Source organism: Populus alba, chromosome 1 (assembly GCF_005239225.2).
Source record: "Populus alba chromosome 1, ASM523922v2, whole genome shotgun sequence".
In the NCBI taxonomy this organism is placed as follows: domain Eukaryota; kingdom Viridiplantae; phylum Streptophyta; class Magnoliopsida; order Malpighiales; family Salicaceae; genus Populus; species Populus alba.
The window spans coordinates 16,472,350-16,491,377 of NC_133284.1; the positions used below are offsets into that span (position 1 = coordinate 16,472,350).

At 30.1% G+C, this 19,028-nt stretch overlaps 1 protein-coding gene across 1 annotated transcript; it reads right to left on the reverse strand.

Annotated features, from left to right (window-relative positions):
* Positions 1-1,905: 1,905 nt before the first annotated feature.
* LOC118034896 (uncharacterized) lies at positions 1,906-7,078 on the reverse strand. Its single transcript, XM_035040332.2, has 7 exons — positions 6,418-7,078; positions 5,971-6,281; positions 4,964-5,695; positions 4,477-4,605; positions 3,660-3,863; positions 2,639-2,839; positions 1,906-2,246 (listed from the first exon to the last, which is right to left on the reverse strand). The coding sequence occupies exons 1-7, from the start codon at positions 6,695-6,697 to the stop codon at positions 2,124-2,126; spliced, it is 1,980 nt and encodes a 659-aa protein (XP_034896223.1). The 5' UTR covers positions 6,698-7,078; the 3' UTR covers positions 1,906-2,123.
* Positions 7,079-19,028: the final 11,950 nt, after the last annotated feature.

Below are 19,028 nucleotides of genomic sequence, written 5' to 3' on the forward strand. Positions count from 1 at the left end.
TCCTTAGGTATTGAGTTAATTGGAAATTCAGTTTCATAATTAATTTCATTTCGTCTTTTATAAGGTTATCATAATCTAAAAAAACATTTCGGTATTGAATTGGTGTTTGATTTTACAATCATCTATTTTTATTATCATATAGTTAAATAAAAAATAAATTTTAAAAAAATTATAATCTCAATTGGGGTCCATAACTTTATAAAGTTGTAACTAGTATATGTGTGAGTATATGAGTACTTGGGGAAAAATGATAGAACAAGTTTCGTACAAAGGATGAGTATAGGGATATCATATAACGGTAATCGGAACAATAAAATTGATATAGGACATGGCAAAAATAAAATCGTCTCTCTCTCTCTCTCTCTCTCTCTCTCTCTCTCACACACACACACACACACACAGAGACAAACTTCACATTTAATTTTGCGTTGTTTTGTGCCATAAATCGAAACGTGTCCTTAAATCATCAATGGCGAAGTTACGAGCATTGAAGGCAAACGCATGCAAGTACAAAGGTCAGGGAAAGGAAAATCAAAACCCCGATGTCCAATTGATTTAATTAAAGTTGGCCATTGGGGCGATGGAGACACATATATAAATCAAACATTTTTTTAATTCTTCTAGATATTATTTTCATAATTTTTTTATGTTCAGATACATTTTTAAAAACTGATTAACGAGATTTATTTTTTAATCATAGCAAAACTTAACCTTTGTATGGAAGTGTTTTCCGATTTAAAGAAGATGAAAAGACATAAATTGGACAGCATTTTACTATTCTTTTATATATAAAAAACAATAATATATTAATTGAATACTTATATCATTAGAAAATAATAAATCACTTAGATTATACAGAAAATCATATATTAGAATATATCAATACATACATATATAATTGCATTAATTTGATATATTAGCACACATAATACTTCAATTTAGATAATATTGCTAGAAAATACAGTATAATAACATGTTATATTATTAATAATTATATATTTTAAATCATATGAACTATTTTATAAAAATAGAACACCATAGAAAAAGAAAATATTTTCAATATCATGCAAAGAACAAAAAATGTTTCATTTAAATAAAAGTTCTATTTTTATATATATATAAAAAAAGCTAATAGCTCAAAAATATATAATTTTTTAATTTATTTTATATGATTTGGCTAAACACCAAAAACTAGTTTCCAACTCATATTCCATAAGACAACAGAAAGTAATTCATCTTTTTGAAAATCATTTTCCTAGAACTCACTACGAAATTTTATTATTTTTGCCCGTTATATCTTTAAACTTCTACCAAATCCAACCTAAATTTCTTTGAAAAATACAATTCATACAAGCAAACTAAGATTTTATATGAACTGACAAGTAAATTGGAGATCTCACATTATTTAAATGATTGCGTTCAGCATGAACAGCATTGCTCGAAACCTATTCCAATCCCTCCAGCATTAAAAACTAACCTCCAGTTTCCACCATTAGAGACTAAATTATAATTAGCTTACCACACATTACTCCCGAAAATTAAACTCCATTGACAGATCCTAATCAATGGGACTTCAATTGGCCTCAAATCAATTCACATCAACGGAAATACTATAATCAAAACTACTTTTGGACAGATAATGAATCAGGTTTAAGAAGCTTCATGCCTAGAATCACTGGCCAAAGATTTTCCATCCATGCATATTAAGAGTCGAGAATGGGAGTTGCTAAAAAAAAAAAAAAAAGGCACTGCAAGTTAAGCTACTTTTGAAACATACAAACTCAAATATGCAATTCCACTCACATACCTGTACAAATATGAGCTATTTTCCTCCCTTGGTGTGAAAACAGCAAGATCTGTTTGAATGAGCTTTTAGTTAACTAATTAGACCTGGCCCGGGGAAAATTAAAAACCGAAAAAGTAAAATAACAGAGATGAAATTACAAGTGAAAGAACTATAAACCTTGGGAATCAGGGCATATGAAGAAAATTGAACATAAAAAATACCCAAAGAAGAGGAAGACATTAGTCACCCTCCTGGGTTAAATTGCTTACGGAAGAAGGGTATACAACAGATACAAGCCTATGGATAAGGTTAAAAAAGAAAAGAAAAGGAAGGTGATCTATTGCTTTTCCAAATCTGATTCCAACAAGAGTCTGCTTATGAATGGTGATATAGCTGCCAGTAATGCCTTGGGGCACTCCTCGTGTGGAAGATGGCCACATCCAGATATAGCAACCAGTCTCTGCATAGAAAATAACACTCAGCAAGAATCAACTAATTGAAAAAAATGCTAGTGTTCAGTTTCTTCGTAACTTTTCCCCCTTGAACTCCTTGTTAACAATAAATAACAGCACAGCCAATATCCATTTTAAAATAGTATCCTAGCACCGAAGTAGTCTGTTTCAGTTTTTGCAATATGAAATCATGGTTGGTTACCATGTATAAAAGTTTTCTTTTCCCTTCACACTTTAGAGTGGGATTTGGATTTCTGGACCACCACTAGCATTTACTGCAGCAAATTTGCAAAATGGAAACTAAATTTCTCATCCTTCATTAATTATCTCCAGAATGAATAATGACAGCAATATTCCAAAATGTCCAATCCAATATTCAAGTAAGAACAGAGAGACTCACAGAATTTACAAGTTTTGAAGCCATGGCTTGAGAAGATTTAAGTGGAACAAGTACATCTTCAGCACCGGCTATAACTAACACTGGCATGCCTGCTACAGCCTTCAACAAAGCTGCAGAATTTTGTGGTGAAAGGACTGTCTCACATGAAAGTTTGCCTATCTCATGGACTGCTTCATCCCAACCTTCGACACATAGTTGTGCCTGATTCCACACCAAGTCAGTCAAGCCAACATCAAGGTTGACATATTAGAATATCATAAATCCCGGATAACAAAACACTATTATCTTTTCTTTCATGCACAAATACTCACTACAAACAAGTTCAAGTATTTCACTTGAATACATAACTACAGACATAATGCGAGAGTGAAGAAAACCAGATCAAGCATAATTAGCACTAGGAAACAAATTACAGAGGAATGCCACTACAGACATTCGAATGAATACAACAGGTTTAGTGCTAGTGGCAAATACAAGGGATTTTGGCAATATGACTGTTCAAGTCATACCTTCCCCTGGACATTGTACCCATGTCCTCAATAAGCAATCACACCCTCAAAAACAGGTATTGTGTAGGTTGTTACTATTTCCCTATCCATTGTGTTCCGGTCTCACTATTTAAGGGAAAATTAATCTTGGTCACACCAAATAAATCCTCCGCGTGGAAGCAAAGCAAAGGAACATATTTCCAACCAAGTATGGTGTATCTTCAATTCTCGCAAAAAGAATCCAATAAAAAGGAAGTTCCTTTTCCAGTAATTTAATTCCACTTCGTAATATTTTTTCCATACACGGCTTCACTGACAATCAAAAACCTAGAGACACCAAATAGGCATCAAACCCTAAAGGTGTTTTATCCTGACCCATAAGCAACAATGTCTGCCTTAAAAAATCAGATTAGATGAATATAATGACAAGCTATGAGGGTATATATCAGAGAGTATTTTCTAAAAAACAATTTGGCCCAGGCATGACCAATGACATGAGAGAATAGCCATGCTGGAAGGAGGCATGAACACACCTTATAAAGACTCAAAATCTCTGTTGTTAGTTTTGTAGCATCATACCATGCACGCCTGTTCACCACTTGAATAATTTCTGTTTGCAGTAAAGGACGAACCAGGTGTTTTTTTCCAAGAGAAGTGCACATAAGTATCCTAGCAAAGGCAGGAACCACTTCTCTAGACAAACTAACATTTAGCAATACCACCCCTTTAACTGTAACCTGAAAATGCACAAACATACACATAATGAGAAACATGGCAACCAACATTAGAATTTCAGACACTTGGAAAAATGTGCAAAATTAGAAAGTGCATTTTCACCATTGTCTAACAAATCAGATGAAATTCTAGAGTTTTAGTCTAACTTCAAAGAACTTGATACTAAATAATCAAAATTAACTACAAACTAGGCATCCAAGATATGCCATCATAACAGGAAGTGTATACAACATCAAATGCATTTTGTGCAATAGTTAAATCTTGGAAACCACAGGGCAGTGCTTGCTAAAATTATCCACAAGTTCCCCTTCTTTGGAAAAATAAATCCTAAAAATTCTACAACTTCAACTAATCAAGAGCATGTTCTGGTACAAGAAAAGCTCCAAAGTCCTCTCTCACAAAAAACTCCACAGTAGAGAAAGTGGTAACATCCTTCAAGCAACCACACTAGTATCCCGATTAACCTCTTAACTCATCACCATCTCAACCACAAAACCCAATGAATGACAGGAGCATGCATAACATTCCTCAAGTTACTTGCTATTCAACTCTCTTCCAATATGGTTTAGTAGAGAGATATGCAGCATCACATTATTTAACTGTTGAAGAACTTACATTGAAAGAAGTCATTGATTCTTGGACTCTTTGAGTGGCTTTTAAAGCAAGCAAGCCTCCATCATCATGACCAACAAGCACCACCGAAGAAAACCCCATCTCAGAACAGAAAGAAAGAAGCAGGTCAACCTGAAAACACCAGAGCAGACTTAAGCTTCAAAGCAATAGTTAAGTCTCCATACAGATCAGGTAAAGATGAAAAGACAGATACAACACCATATAACATGTCAAATGTATGTGAAAATGCTTATTAGAAGCAAACTGCATAAATCTACTTGACAAAACAATGAATTGAAAGCTGTAAATGACGAGAGTATAAATAGCTAAATGGATAATTCTGCAACAGAAAAAGATTTCAGTTGCACGGGTGCATCTCCTTCCTTTTAATTTTCTTAAGATTGCAAGAAAAGGTATCTAACAGTTCTTTCAATCCAAAATGTTTATGGAACTCTGACTTCATTCTCTGTCAACTAACATCTTGACGTACCTGAGTTTCAAGCTTGTATGGATTGGGCAGTTCTTTATCCTCCCAATCCTTGCGACGTAGACGAGAAGTTAACCCCCAACCAGGTCGATCAAAAGCAGCAACTGCACAGCCAACTTGCCGAGATAGCACTCCCATCACATGCCTCCATGAGAAAACTCCACCTCCAAACCCATGAACTAGAACAATACCTAAATGGCCATTTTCCTCCATATCTAGCTTGGGAATCACAGAGTTCAATTCACACATTCCATCCTCCTGAACAGCATCATCTAGGTTCAGAACAGGAATTTCTTCAGATAGAGCAGAAGTTGGAGAACCATCCAATAATGGAGCATACAGTGAAGAGCTGTAAAATTGATTGCTATAACTCCTACATAGATGATGCTGAGTTTTTGCCACCGCACTAAATGGCTGCCTTTCAAGTCGTAACCTCCCCACCACTAGCTTAGGTGAGCTACCGCAAGAACTAGATTCAAGGACAGTGGTTGAAGATAAGTACCGAGGGGGTGCACCGGGAAAGCAGAGCTTGTAATGGACAGTAAGTCCCAGGCATGTAGTGAACAGGCTGTCAATGTCAGCAAGTAATCTGACTGGGAGTTGCCCTTCATCACGAGTTGTTCCAAAAGGCCTTCGCTTCATTTCATTGTCACTTCTTGGGGTTCTACCCGCTGTGGGAGTTGGAGATCTTGGAACCTTTTGATAGCCCGAGAAAACACTTTTACATGAAAGCACCTGGTAATTTAATTTAAACAGAAAAAAGAGCATTAAACTTCTAGATATTGTTGAAAATAACAAGAACAAACTTATAGATATTATTGAAAATAGCAAGAACAAATATATGAAACTAACAGTAACAAATTTGTTAACTGGAAACAGAAAATCCAACAATGTTCACTATCCTTTAAGAATATAGAGGTTCATGAAATGCTTGATTCAAAACAACCCAAAAAAGGATAAGATATTACAAAACAAATGAGAAAAGGAAAAACATTGGCATGCAAACATACAGCTTCGGGGTCAACTCGGTGAAACATAAGCTTTCTCCTTGCTCTAGAGCTAGTTCTATAAGCAACCACAGAGTGTCCAAGCGCAAAGACAACAGACGAAAGAAACAAGACAGGCATCCCCCATGACTTCTTCAGATGAAGCTTCTGTCTTGAAATTGAGGAAATTGAAGCTTCAGCCTCAATTTGAGAATTGACAGTGAAAACACATGTCTTGATTAAAAGAAGCATAACTGAAACTACAGAACATAGTGTCACAGTTCCAAGGTAAGGTCCATGTGATAGTGCTGGTGCATCACACATTGAATAAACACCTGCAATCATCATCGACGCCATCATCAAATAACTCATAAATAAAACACAAATTCCATATAACTAATCAGCTAATAATTTTTTTTAAAGCACATAATTAAAATTTCAAGATAAATAAAATTTATGAAAAATACTTACAGATGATGAGGAAAGATCTGATAAGAGAAATGATAGGGATATCGGTGAAAGAGCTTTTCAAAGAGTATCTACGCAAATGGCTTTTGAATCCATAACATGTCAAGCACGTGAAACTCGACACCAAAAAGAAAGCAACCACCACGTCGCCAATAGCCACAAGCACCGGAATCGATGATGCCAACAGCGACGCCACCATCGCCACCATAAAAATCACCGTCCTTACACACCTCCTCGCCTTCTCCACCACCACCCCCCAGCATCCTCTCGCCGCCGGCGCCATAACCTTCCTCTTCTCTCCAAGAGCAACTAATAACTGTAATTAATCAATAAACTAGGTGATTCTCTATATTCGACGTAAAATATTGCACTTGAAACCATAGCCGAGTCAAGGAAATAAGGATGATAACTCTGGTCAGCCGGCGGTTCAATGGCCATTCCTTGGACGATCCGTGTCGCCGGAGAATGGTGATTTCAAATGAAACGGCCAATAGAAACGCCCTTTAGTCAATAATTATGGCTAGGGTTTCAAAGGCATCGAGTGGGAGAGAGAGAGAGCGCAGCGCTTGTCCTTCTTCGGTTTCAAATGTTGTGCTGTTTCTCTCTCTTTCTGGGATTTGGTTTTGAATTCTCTTTTTATCAGGATTTTTCTCTCTCCTCTGTTTTTTGTTTTTTCAATAGCTGAATTAAATAATTAATTTAAATAAAGTAGTAATAATTATTAGGAATATTAGCAAAAGGGTAAAAGAAAATTTTATCTGTCTGACAGACATCCGACTTGATTCCAGTCTGGTGCACGTCTGGCACTGCCCACTTTCCTTTCAGTGTTGTCTTGTGGGGACTCGCCTACCCCTGGTTTTTTCTTTTTTCTTTTTTTTTTTCTTTTTTTTTTTCCCTTCCTTTCATTTCTTTTATCTTTTGGTGCGAAAAACTCTCACCTTTTCCCCTGTCTTTTGTATGAGAGTACTTGCAGGCTTTCAAATTTCCAATACAAAATAAACGGGAGTTGTGGGTTTTTTTAAAGTATTTTTTATTTAAAAATATATTAAAATAAAATATTTTTATATTTTAAAAATTTATTTTTTATATTAGTATATTAAAAATTTTTGAAAATATAAAAAAATATTAATTTAAAGTAAAAAAAGATAAAATTTTATTTATCTTTTTTCAAAAATATTTTTAAAACATAAAAATAAATAGTGACAGTGTTATCATAAATGCATTCTGGATACCATGGTTTTTTAATTAAAAATTTGAGAGATGTTGTTTATATTTAATAAATTATATTAATTGATTAATAAATAAAAACTAGTAATGTTAAGTAGAAAACTAACATTTCATGTAAAAGAAAAGGATTGCTTAATATTCATATTTTATATGGCCGTATAATTTTTTTCTTTTTAATAAAATAAAAGGTAAAAACTAATTGGTGCCAAGAATAAAAAAATGCTAGATGTTTGGTGATTTCCCCCCGATCATATAGAAAATCCCATTGAAGCGACTAATACTATTTATTTTGTTTGTATATTTAGTCGCATAAATTACATAGTATTATAAATAGTTATCTTGGTGTTTACCCATATGCTAGGAGAGTTGATAAATAAATACATAAATTGATTTAAGATCTAATTATCAATATTTTGACCTAAAAAAAATAATATTTCTTGATAAAATTGATTAATTAAAATCAAATTTTATTCCTTAAAAACCATGCATACACCTTTTGATTCATTCAGTTCATCAAAAATCATGAAAAAAAATCAATAACTAGATCCCATTTAATGACAATAAAAGGGGTTTTATCTTTATTTTTCTAGAAAAATGGTTTTTTTACCTGTTTACTTGTAAATATATAAAAAAATTATATTTCAAGCAAATATTTAACATTGACTATTTTTTTTATCTTATATATTTTTTATTCATTTTATCTTAGATTCTTTTTCCTCAAATCTTTTAATATGTTTTGTATTGTAATGTACATGTACCGATAAATTTGAAAATTAATATTCATTGGAATCAAAATCAAATTAAAATATATATTATGCATTTAAATAACATAATTTGATTAAATACCTTGCCCCAAGTCATCTGTCTAGGGTTGGATTGAGATATTTTTTAAAAATATCTTGAAAAATATCACTTTAATAAAATATATTATAAAACATTTTTTATAAATTGAGTTTCTATTCTAATTCAAGATAACTTTGTAATTGATGTAGGAATTGTGTCTATATATATATATTGTCCATGCCAATGAGATGCTTATTGTTAAAACTTAAAAATTTTACTTAGAAAATCCCAAGCTCAAATTTAAAGATGTAATTTGGATGTCATTTGTAAAAGAGAGCTATTCATATTATATAATAAAAAGGTTTGCTGGAGGCTAAAGATTCATATCATGTTAAAGATATTTTTCATCCTTTCATCTCTTTTGCAATTTACTTTTTTTTAATGAGTATGATAGAAAACTTCAATCAAACTTATTGGAATGAAAAATTTTGTAATTACAATTAAGAAAACTTCTCATTGTGTATTGATATTGGTGATGTTTATGCTTATATTGATCAAGCCTTTATTTTTTTTTAATCAATAAAAAAAGAAAACACTAGATTTAATAACAGATCTTTTATGTAAAAACTAGTTGATGCAGCTCTCATGTTCACTCAAAATTAGTGGTGTTTGTTTATGATTTGTTGTTTCTTATATTAAAGAAAAGACATTTTCATCTAAATAAATTAATAAATTATTTTAAGGACTAATGGAATCATATATGAGAAAAAATTTGAATAATGTATTAAAAACCAAATATATTTGATTATATTTGGACACCTCACATAAACAAAAACATTATACTATTTAAGAAAAAAAATAGACACATATTCAAGACTTTTTATTTTTGAAATAGAGACATTTTATTATTTTGATTTATTGAAAACGAGACTTTTCATTTTTTTTTATATTTGTTAAAGAAAAAAAATCATGGAATAAGCTATCAAATATTATGATTAGTAATTGGTTATATATTTCCTATTCTTGTATATGTCTCTATATAATTATAGGTTATAAAGTAGCATGGTCTACATTTAAAAATGTAATCTCATCATTATGAATGTATAAAGAAATAACTCTTCGTAATTTATTTTTCTTTATATGGTACAAAAGATTTCACAACTCTAGCCAAAGGAGTCATGAGTGATAATGAAGAAAAAAAGTCAACCATATCATATATGACTTCAAAGTATACATTATAAAATCCCAATCATCCACTCTCTCCATCATCCAAACAATCCTAATGCAATTGTTATACAAAAACCTTTGTTGGAAGACAACTACTATATGTAGGGTTAATATATAAGCATGGCCTTGATGGTCAATACCAAAATTAGCTTTGTTGATGGATCAGTTGAGAAGATAATTATAGACAAACCGAAAGAACTGCAACAATGACATCATTATAACAACTTAGTCAAAACATGGCTACTAGGATCAATGTCAAAGAAAAATTTCAGGAAATGCTATAACCTATAAAAACATGAGACAGAATGTGGTTTGAATTACAAGAAATATTTTTTTAAGTTAATACTATCTAACTCTTCCATAGAAAGAATGAAATCTATGATTGTGTGTAAGGTAACATAAAAAACTCTAAAGTAAAGCCTTGTTCTTCACTTAAAATGGCGAGAAAAATGTTTGAAAATCCTTACCAACAACAGCATCCCTATAATCTTATCCAAATCCACAATATCCTTAATTACCTACCTCACCTCTATTATCATCTCCTAAACCACCACCATCACCTTGTCGTTTTACATAATTCACCAAGACCCCCATATTTTTATAAGATTTTCCTATCAATATATTGTTTTGCTTTAAGATCGTCCCAACAACACATGGAACTCATAAAAAAAACTTATTAACTACAAATGGGTCTATAAAATTAAGCTTCATATTGATGGCATCATTAATAGGTACAAGGTTTGATTGGTAGCAAAATGTTATAGTCAAATTGTAGGTGTTGATTATTAAAAAAACATTTGCTCTGCTAGCCAAGTTAAGCTTCCTAGAATTCCTACAATTCGATATGGCATTTGCACCAACTCGATGTTAATAATGCATTCTTGAATTATGATCTTTTTAAAGATGTTTAAATGTTTATACCTTCTGATTTCACATGAAAGGGAAAGAATCGAGTAAGCAAGTTGCACAAATTTGATTATGGTCTGAAATAGGCTTCACAACAATGGTTTATCAAGTTGTCAGGCGCTCTTAAATGTTTCATCAATCATGTTGATGATGTAATACTAGTAGGAAAAAAGTTAGAAGACATTAAAGGCACTAAGCAATCTCTTTCAAATCATTTCAATCTCAAATATTTGTTAGGTATAGAGATTATGTGATCAAAACAAGGAATCACTTTATATCAAATAAAATATGCATGGGAAATTTTAAAAGATGATTTTCTAGATGCAAAACCTTCACGGTTCTCTATCGAGCATAACTTGTCACTCATATGAACAAGTAAGGAGCTACTGATTGATCCATCCCTCTACTGGCAACTTATGAGCTGATTGATTTGACTTACTATAACAAGACTTGATTGGTTTATGTTGTTCATGTGCTGAGTTATTTCATGGACAAACCTAGACAACCACATCTCAAAATCGCACACAAAGTCTTGAGGTACATTAAGCAAACACTTGGACAAGGGATTTTCTTACCATCTACAATTTCATTGGAGCTGTGAGCATTTTGTGATGCTTAATGTGCCTAATGCAAATATACAAGAAGATCAATAGCTAACTATTGTATTTTACTCGATTAAGCACCAATTTCTCACAAGACAAAGAAACAAAGCATTTTGTCTCGTTCAAGTGAAGAGCTCGGAAATCAATCTATGGCCACTACTTGTAATAAGATTACTTGATTGAAAAACATATTGACAAAATTGATAGTTAATCACAAACAACAAATTACATTGTTTTGTGATAATAAAAAAGAAGTAGTGCGAGTAATTTACATTCAAACTACAAATTAGTTAGTTGAATTATTCACCAAGCTATTAAGTTTGACATAATTTTAAATACTACTCAGCAAATCATGTGTCATTAATGTACACTCCAACTTGAGAGGGAATATAAAAAGAAAGAATCCGCATAATAATATATCAGGTATTGTAATTGGTTATTTGTTTTTTATATATTCTTATGCATGCCTCTACACAATTATAGGTAGTAAAATAGCATGATTTGTGTGTAAATTAAGACATAATATTATCATTGTGAATGTATCCTGAGATATATAATTCTTCATCAACTACATTTCCTAAAAATCAAACCCTACCTTGCATAAATCCATATCCATGCAACAATTAAGACTTGCCATGTCAAATTAATCCACACCCACGAGTTCATTCAGATCTTCTGTATTAATTAAAGAAAATGGAAAATTAAATCCTCTTGGAATCGTAAATTTGAAACGTGGTTTCATCATTTGTCGGAGACCATTTCTTCCTCTGAGAATGGTTTCCTTTCTTGGCTCATGTCAGCAAAATTAAAGAGGCATTCAAAATCATTACCATAGCCCTTTTCTCGTGTACAATGTTGCTGGATGGTTGTCTTCTATGGTAGAAGTCAACATCTCAATGGCTCTTTTCTGGCAACCATTCATTGAAAAAATTAAATTAAATGTTCCCAACATTGTTCCCGCAAATGATTGATACATTACCACAAAAAATCTAAATATAAAATTTATATTAAAAAAAATTGAATTAAATAAAAACAAATAATATAGAATCATGAAAAGGAAAAGGTAACTAGAAAACCGTTTTAGAGTGTGTTTGGAAGTTTGACAATGGTTATTTTTCGTTTCAAAACACATTAAAATGATAATTTTTTTTTGTTTTTTTAAAATTATTTTGAATATTTATACATCAAAATGATATAAAATAAAATATTAATTTAAAGAAAAAATAATTTTTTTTTAAAACCTCTTCCAAAACACAATGCCAAACATAATTTAGTAGAATAATATTGGGTTGTTACCAATATTTAATAACTTTTTTATAATCTATGTGGAAAGTTAATTAAAACATGAGTCTCTTTTAGAAACCGTGTATTTATATATACATTTAGGGGGGAAGAATAGGACCAATAGGTAATACTTTTTGATGAAACAATTAATTTTTTTCTTAATTATGAAATGTCTTTTAAATTTACATTTAAGGTTAACTAGTTATTGTTTGAATTGATGTCGTAACATTTCACAACCGTTTTGACTAAGGATTTTCATTATTTTTAAAAATATTTCTTTTCTTTTTTTATTTGGATATTTCTTGGAGTTACCTTGTGTATCATTGAAGATTAATTTTTATTATTATTATTATTAATTATAAAGGCAGACTTGCCATTGGTTTAGCGCATTCAAAATAATTTAATAATCATTTATCTTAACTCTGCCTGGTATTTCATTTTTCTAAGTCAACAAAGACAAACATGTGTCAAGAAAATGCTATTTAGATCTAGACTTCGGTAGTAGATTTAGTTGGTTTTTGGAATTGCTGTAATAGTTATTTGTTAAATTGTATTTTTACTTTAAAATATATTAAAATAATATTTTTTTTATTTTTTAAAATTTATTTTTAATATCAGTACATCATAAAAAAAAAATTAAACAAAATAAATATTTATAAAATTTTAAAAATATTTTTTAAATATAAAACAAACATAACTTTATTGAGTTTACTTTAAAAAAAAAAAAAACTCCGTGTAAAAATACCATTTCACTCCAAATCCATCCTGGGGAGTTGTGTCAGGTCTAGCAGTTTTTCTTTTTTTAACATTTAAGTGTAATTAATAATGATTGGCAATAAAATTAATGAAGGGAATTGAAAGAGCAAGAACTCCCGTAAGAGAGAAGGTGGTCATTAATGGAGAGGATCGCTGTCGGGACTAAAAAATAAAGACACCAATCCCCCGCTGACCCAGGTTCACGTCAAGATTACCACCACCGTCGAACCAAAGGGGGCCATGTGGGTCCTGACCTGTTTTGTTGGGCTCGTGCTAGGTGGAGCTTCGTTGTTTGTGGGGCACCAACGTTCCCATTTTATTAACCCAAAACGGATCACAAGAACCACACCGTTAGTACTGTTCCAACCGCCTAGGAATATTTCTTTTTTCTTTTTTTGGACAAACAGCCTAGGTATCTTTACAGTACTATAATTCATTTATACTTGTTTCCTTTACAATTTGATTCTTTTCATTTTTCAACTATCCAGCTTTCGTGGGTTATAATGAGAAATGGGATAAATTACGAGCATCTTTGTTCGTGGAATATTATTTCCTCTATTTTCTAATATGAAAAAACAAATGTTATAAAATAAGTTAACAAATAATATTTTACAATCAATCATAAGTAATACCGAATTGAAGGATAATGTTTTATTTCCTATAATATTCACTATCACCAAAGTTAACCTCAACAATCACCGCTGGCAACAACACCGATTTTCAATATTATCACTATATATCAACCTTATATCATATATCAATGTTATTATAACCATTATTTTATTACCAATATAATTATAATATTATTATTATTTCATCATAATCTCACTGATTTTCAATATTATCACCACCATTATTTTATTAACAAAATATCTATCATTCAATTTAAAATCATCATTTTATCAAATTGTTACCATTATCACTACCACAACAACCATCATCCTATGACAATCATTGTCAATATCTTCATGACAACAATAACTATAATAATTATTTTTATTATTTTTATCATCTACATAACAACTTTTATTTTTTATTTTATTATCATCATTTAAAATTCAACATTTCCACCATTACTGTCTTATTATTAAAGTATCTACCATTGCAATTTACAATCATCATTTTATCACTTTGCTACCATCGTCACTGCCATAACAACCAATATCTTACAACCATCATCCTTAACACGATCATAACAACTATCATATCACTTTGTTACCATCGTCACTATCACAATAACCAATATTTTACAACCATCATTCTTATCACGATCATAACCATTACCACAACTATAATCATCATCTTTACTATTTTTGTCACCAACAACATAAATTTATAATTTTTATTATATTGTTATCATTATTTAAAAATCACTAATGAAAAATAATTTATTATACAAGAAAATATTTTCTTTATGAAATAAAAACAATAAAAAATAATTCATTTTTTAGAAGAATGCTTTTAACATAATTTTTTCTTAGATATTTTTTGTTGCAAAACAAATAGATCCTAATGCTTAGATTTATTTTAATAAGATTTGTAAATCATTTTCAAATGATAAAACTATGGTTTTTCTGATTTTTCTGAAAATGAGCAAAAATAATTTAAAATCAAGCGATCTAACATATGTTCAAACCATAATTTTCATAACAACTTATGATGAACACAAACTAATTTTAATAAACGTAGTTTATATATATTACAATCCTCGTTAATCATTTTATATGTCAAAGCACACTAATAAAATTTAACTAAATATTATTTATCTTTACAAGCACAACACAATGATTAATCAACAGATCCTAATGCTTAGATTTTATTTTAATAAAATGGTTCAAGATCAAAATAACTTATAGAGGAAGTGCATAAATTATGAAAAGCCCACTATTACAAGTACCAATTAAAATCCAAGATTATGTACATCATGTCTTTATGTTTTTAAAATTCATATGTTTTTGGATTAAAGTAGTATTTGATTAATATATATATATGTGCTTTGCAATGGTATCCCTTGCTTAACCAAAAACATAATTGCTTATTATGGAATCTTTTTTAAAAAAATTCAAATGATAATTGTTTTCATTATTTTTTTTCTATTATACATACCAAATATGCTAGTATTTAATGTATCTCGATTTCAACTAATTTTTTTCAAATCATTGATTTTATTGAAATATATGTATTATCATTCTATTTTTTTTTTAGATTTTTAAAATTAACAATTACTCTCACAAAAAAACACGAATATATTTTTTACTATATTTACAAGTTATGAATTATTTAATATAAATTAAATATATTTATTAATATATTTTTGGTACATTACAGTCATTATTAATCATTTTATATCTCAAAGCACATTAATAAAATTTAACGCCATTATTGTCCTGCAACTATTCGAGATGTGATTTCCACGATACATGGATCTTGTTCTTAACTCCTTTTCTTCCTTTCCTCCTTAATTACCATGACAGTAAAAAAGGAAATTAAGCTTTTTTACTAGCAGAGTAGGAGACAAAAGGGTGACCAAAAATATGAAAATGGGACATAAAGGCAACTGCAAAAGGTCGACATGTATCGTATGTGGACTCACTCTGTCCTTTCTGCCTCAGAAGATGACGTTGCATGGGCCCTGGCCATGTCTTGCTTTCCCTCCTTCTTCTGTTTTTTTCCTCTCATATTATCATAAATATCCATGGAATAATATTATTTGAGAAAGATTTTGTTAGATAATATATTTTTATCTTATTATACTTTAAAAACATAATATTTACTAAGATTTTGTTTGTTTTTGTATTTAAAAGATATATTTTTTTAAAATTTAAAATATTTTTATTTTTTTATTTCAAATTAATATTTTTTTGATATTTTTATACATTAATATCAAAAATAATTTTTAAAAAATAAAAAATATTATTTTGATATATTTATGAGTGAAAAGTAACTATATTATCAAATAAACTCTAAATAGTAGCTGAGCTTATGATAATAGATAATTCTAAGTAGTCAATTTACAATAACCAAATATATTATTTAACTGAATATTTTTAAAACAATATTATTCCACCAATTTCTTACTTTTATATGCTATTCGCTAAATTTATCCCCTTTTTTCTGGTAAAAAAATTGAAGTTACCGGTAGGTCCCAATGATTAACAGTGCACCTTTCTTCCTTTCTTTCTTTATTCGAATTCTTATAAATAAGCTACTCTCTTATTTCTTTAACAATTCAAATATTTCAGAACATTATAATATGAGAACGAAATGATATAAAAAGAGGTTTTAATTTTGAATAATGGACAACAAAATAAAAATCTAGCTAAATTTTATAACGAGCTTAATATAGTCATTTTGTATCAGGCATTTAGATTGATGCATTGATAATAAATTCTTTATTTCCATAAATTCAAAATAATAATATAAAAAATCAAATATACTTATTATCTAATCTCATATCTCAATGAACATTATCATGAGCGGTTCTTTGAAATTGTAGCATATCATACCTTTTAAAATAATTTTTTATTTAAAAATATATTAAATTTTTTTATTTTCGACATTATAAATCAAAACCATAAAAATATATTAAAAATATCAATTTAATATTTATTTAAAACCAAGAACACTTTTGAAAGTTTCTAAAAGCACCCCCTACACATGCTTCGCCTAAGGAGGGAGAGCGTTGTCGAGACTATTCTAATTACATCATTGAAGGCTGTTTTTCAAACACTTTACGAGGTCTCATGTGCCATCTAAATGTGACGATATATTTGATATGCTGGTATGTCTAATGCACGTGTTAGTTTTAAAATTATATTTTATATTTATTAAAATACTAAATTGCTCCTCAACTAACTTTATTAGTACTAGAAAATCAATATAAAAATACAAAAGCCCTTGAACCTTAATTTAATAAATCTTGATTTTAAAGGTAATTTAGTTATTTTATTTTTCTTTTCTTTTTAATATTTGAAAAGTGTTTTCCAGAATTAGGAGAAGAAAATCATTTTTCTTTGGAAAGACTTGGGGTTTTTCTTTTACTTCAAATTATTTTTTATTGATAAAATTTTTTAAAATTAAATAAAAAAAATAAAAAAAAAGTTTTGAATAAAGCATTTTCCACCAAACAAACAGCAAAATTACATTATTTTCCTAACGGATTTGTTCTGCAGCTTAATAATTGATGCTTTGATTCCTAAGATGTATTATTTCTCTTTTTGACATTCAAGCCATGTCAAAGTCACAATTATAGTGGGAATTATACTCTTAATAATGCTTAAGGTGACTAAAGTCAAGTCACGCTATATCATTGCCAGTGCTAAATATATATATATATTATAAAAACAATAGATTATAATTGCAGCAACTTTATAACTGCATAACACACACATGTATAGCTAGTGGAATCCTTCGTATATTTATGAAGTGTCCCACCGCTCCTTACTTGAAGGGATACCGTGACCTAATGTCCTCTAGGAGTGAGCTGTCCACAATTAATTTATTAATCAACTTTATTTTGGATAATTTTTTTAATGGTTTTCAAGTTAAGGGCATACTAGACATTGAACATGGAGAGAGAGAGAGGGTTGCTTAAACCTTTGGGCATGTGATGATGTGAGAGAAAATTGATGAAAATGATGGTCGATCAATCCTCAAAGTTGCTGCAAAACAGAACATTGTGTACCATTCCTCACTAATAGCTTTATTTGAAGTTTGTGTACCTTTCTTCCAGCCTTTTGTAGCAGCTTTCAACAGAACAGGGGAAAAAATTTGAGATATTAAATTAATTATTAATTATTAAGTCTATTTTGAATTGGCTCCCCTTTAATTCTCAAATTACATATTTATAGCTTAAGTTGACTAACACTAGTTTATATATATATATTTTTTATTCTATATTCTCTGTGGATAAATAATTTTTTCCTGGGTATCATATTTTTTTTTTTCATTTGCTATTTAGTGCTTAACTCAGATTATTAAATTTGTTTATAACACCTAAACAATTTAGGAGGAAAAACAAAATCTGGCCCGTTGCATAGCAAGGCCCCCACCTGGTTACTTTGCTATTTATGCAGACGATTTTTTTTTTAGTTTAACGTGAGTGTCTGGACCAGTTTATGCGCACCTCGACTAATCCCACGAGCCCTGAAGTTAACGATCATATAAGCCTTCAGTGGCCATCATACGAGCAATTTAGAGCTCGAACCTGAGACCACAGAGGAAACAAACCTCTTGGTCCCAAGCTCTTACCACTGGGCCACCACCTAGATGATTAAATGATTTTACAAGTATAGCTAAGCACCTTGTTTCTATAGAACAACTAATTTAATATATGGTCCCCTGGCGAGGCTCTCCACCTAACAACCCTGACAAGAACATTTATATAAGCTTCGCTATCTTTTTTTTGGAGTTTTCTCTTTGAACTAACCGTGCAAAGAACAATATTTGTACTATATGAACCGAAAGCGAACCTTTTTACAGTATGAGACATTATTAATATACTATAAATTTGAGATGTGTGTTTATAGTTTTTGAGTTTTATTTTTGCATCTGGGTCATGGATGTTTGTGTTATGGTGCACATATCATCTTCAATAGATGATATGTGAAAGATTTATGCGATTTAGATGATAGTAAATTGGTGATCCGCACTGTATTGGATGACCAAACTTTTCCCAACATAAAAAAAAAATATATATTTAGACAATGAAAATATTTTTAAAAAAGCAAAAAAAATCTGAAACTCACAAGTTATTGACTTGACTAGATTTAATAAGCTCAATTAATTTAATAATATGATTAAAAAAATTAATAATAATAAACAAACTAA

What these genes read in the sequence shown, in the direction of transcription:
- LOC118034896 (XM_035040332.2), bottom strand. Translation starts at nt 6,697, where the DNA reads ATGGCGCCGGCGGCGAGAGGATGCTGGGGGGTGGTGGTGGAGAAGGCG. An exon ending in ACCGAGTTGACCCCGAAGCT is followed by an intron (nt 5,696 to 5,970) that starts GTATGTTTGCAT and finishes TTAAATTACCAG; the next exon opens with GTGCTTTCATGTAAAAGTGT. An exon ending in CTTCAAAACTTGTAAATTCT is followed by an intron (nt 2,247 to 2,638) that starts GTGAGTCTCTCT and finishes TTTTCTATGCAG; the next exon opens with AGACTGGTTGCTATATCTGG.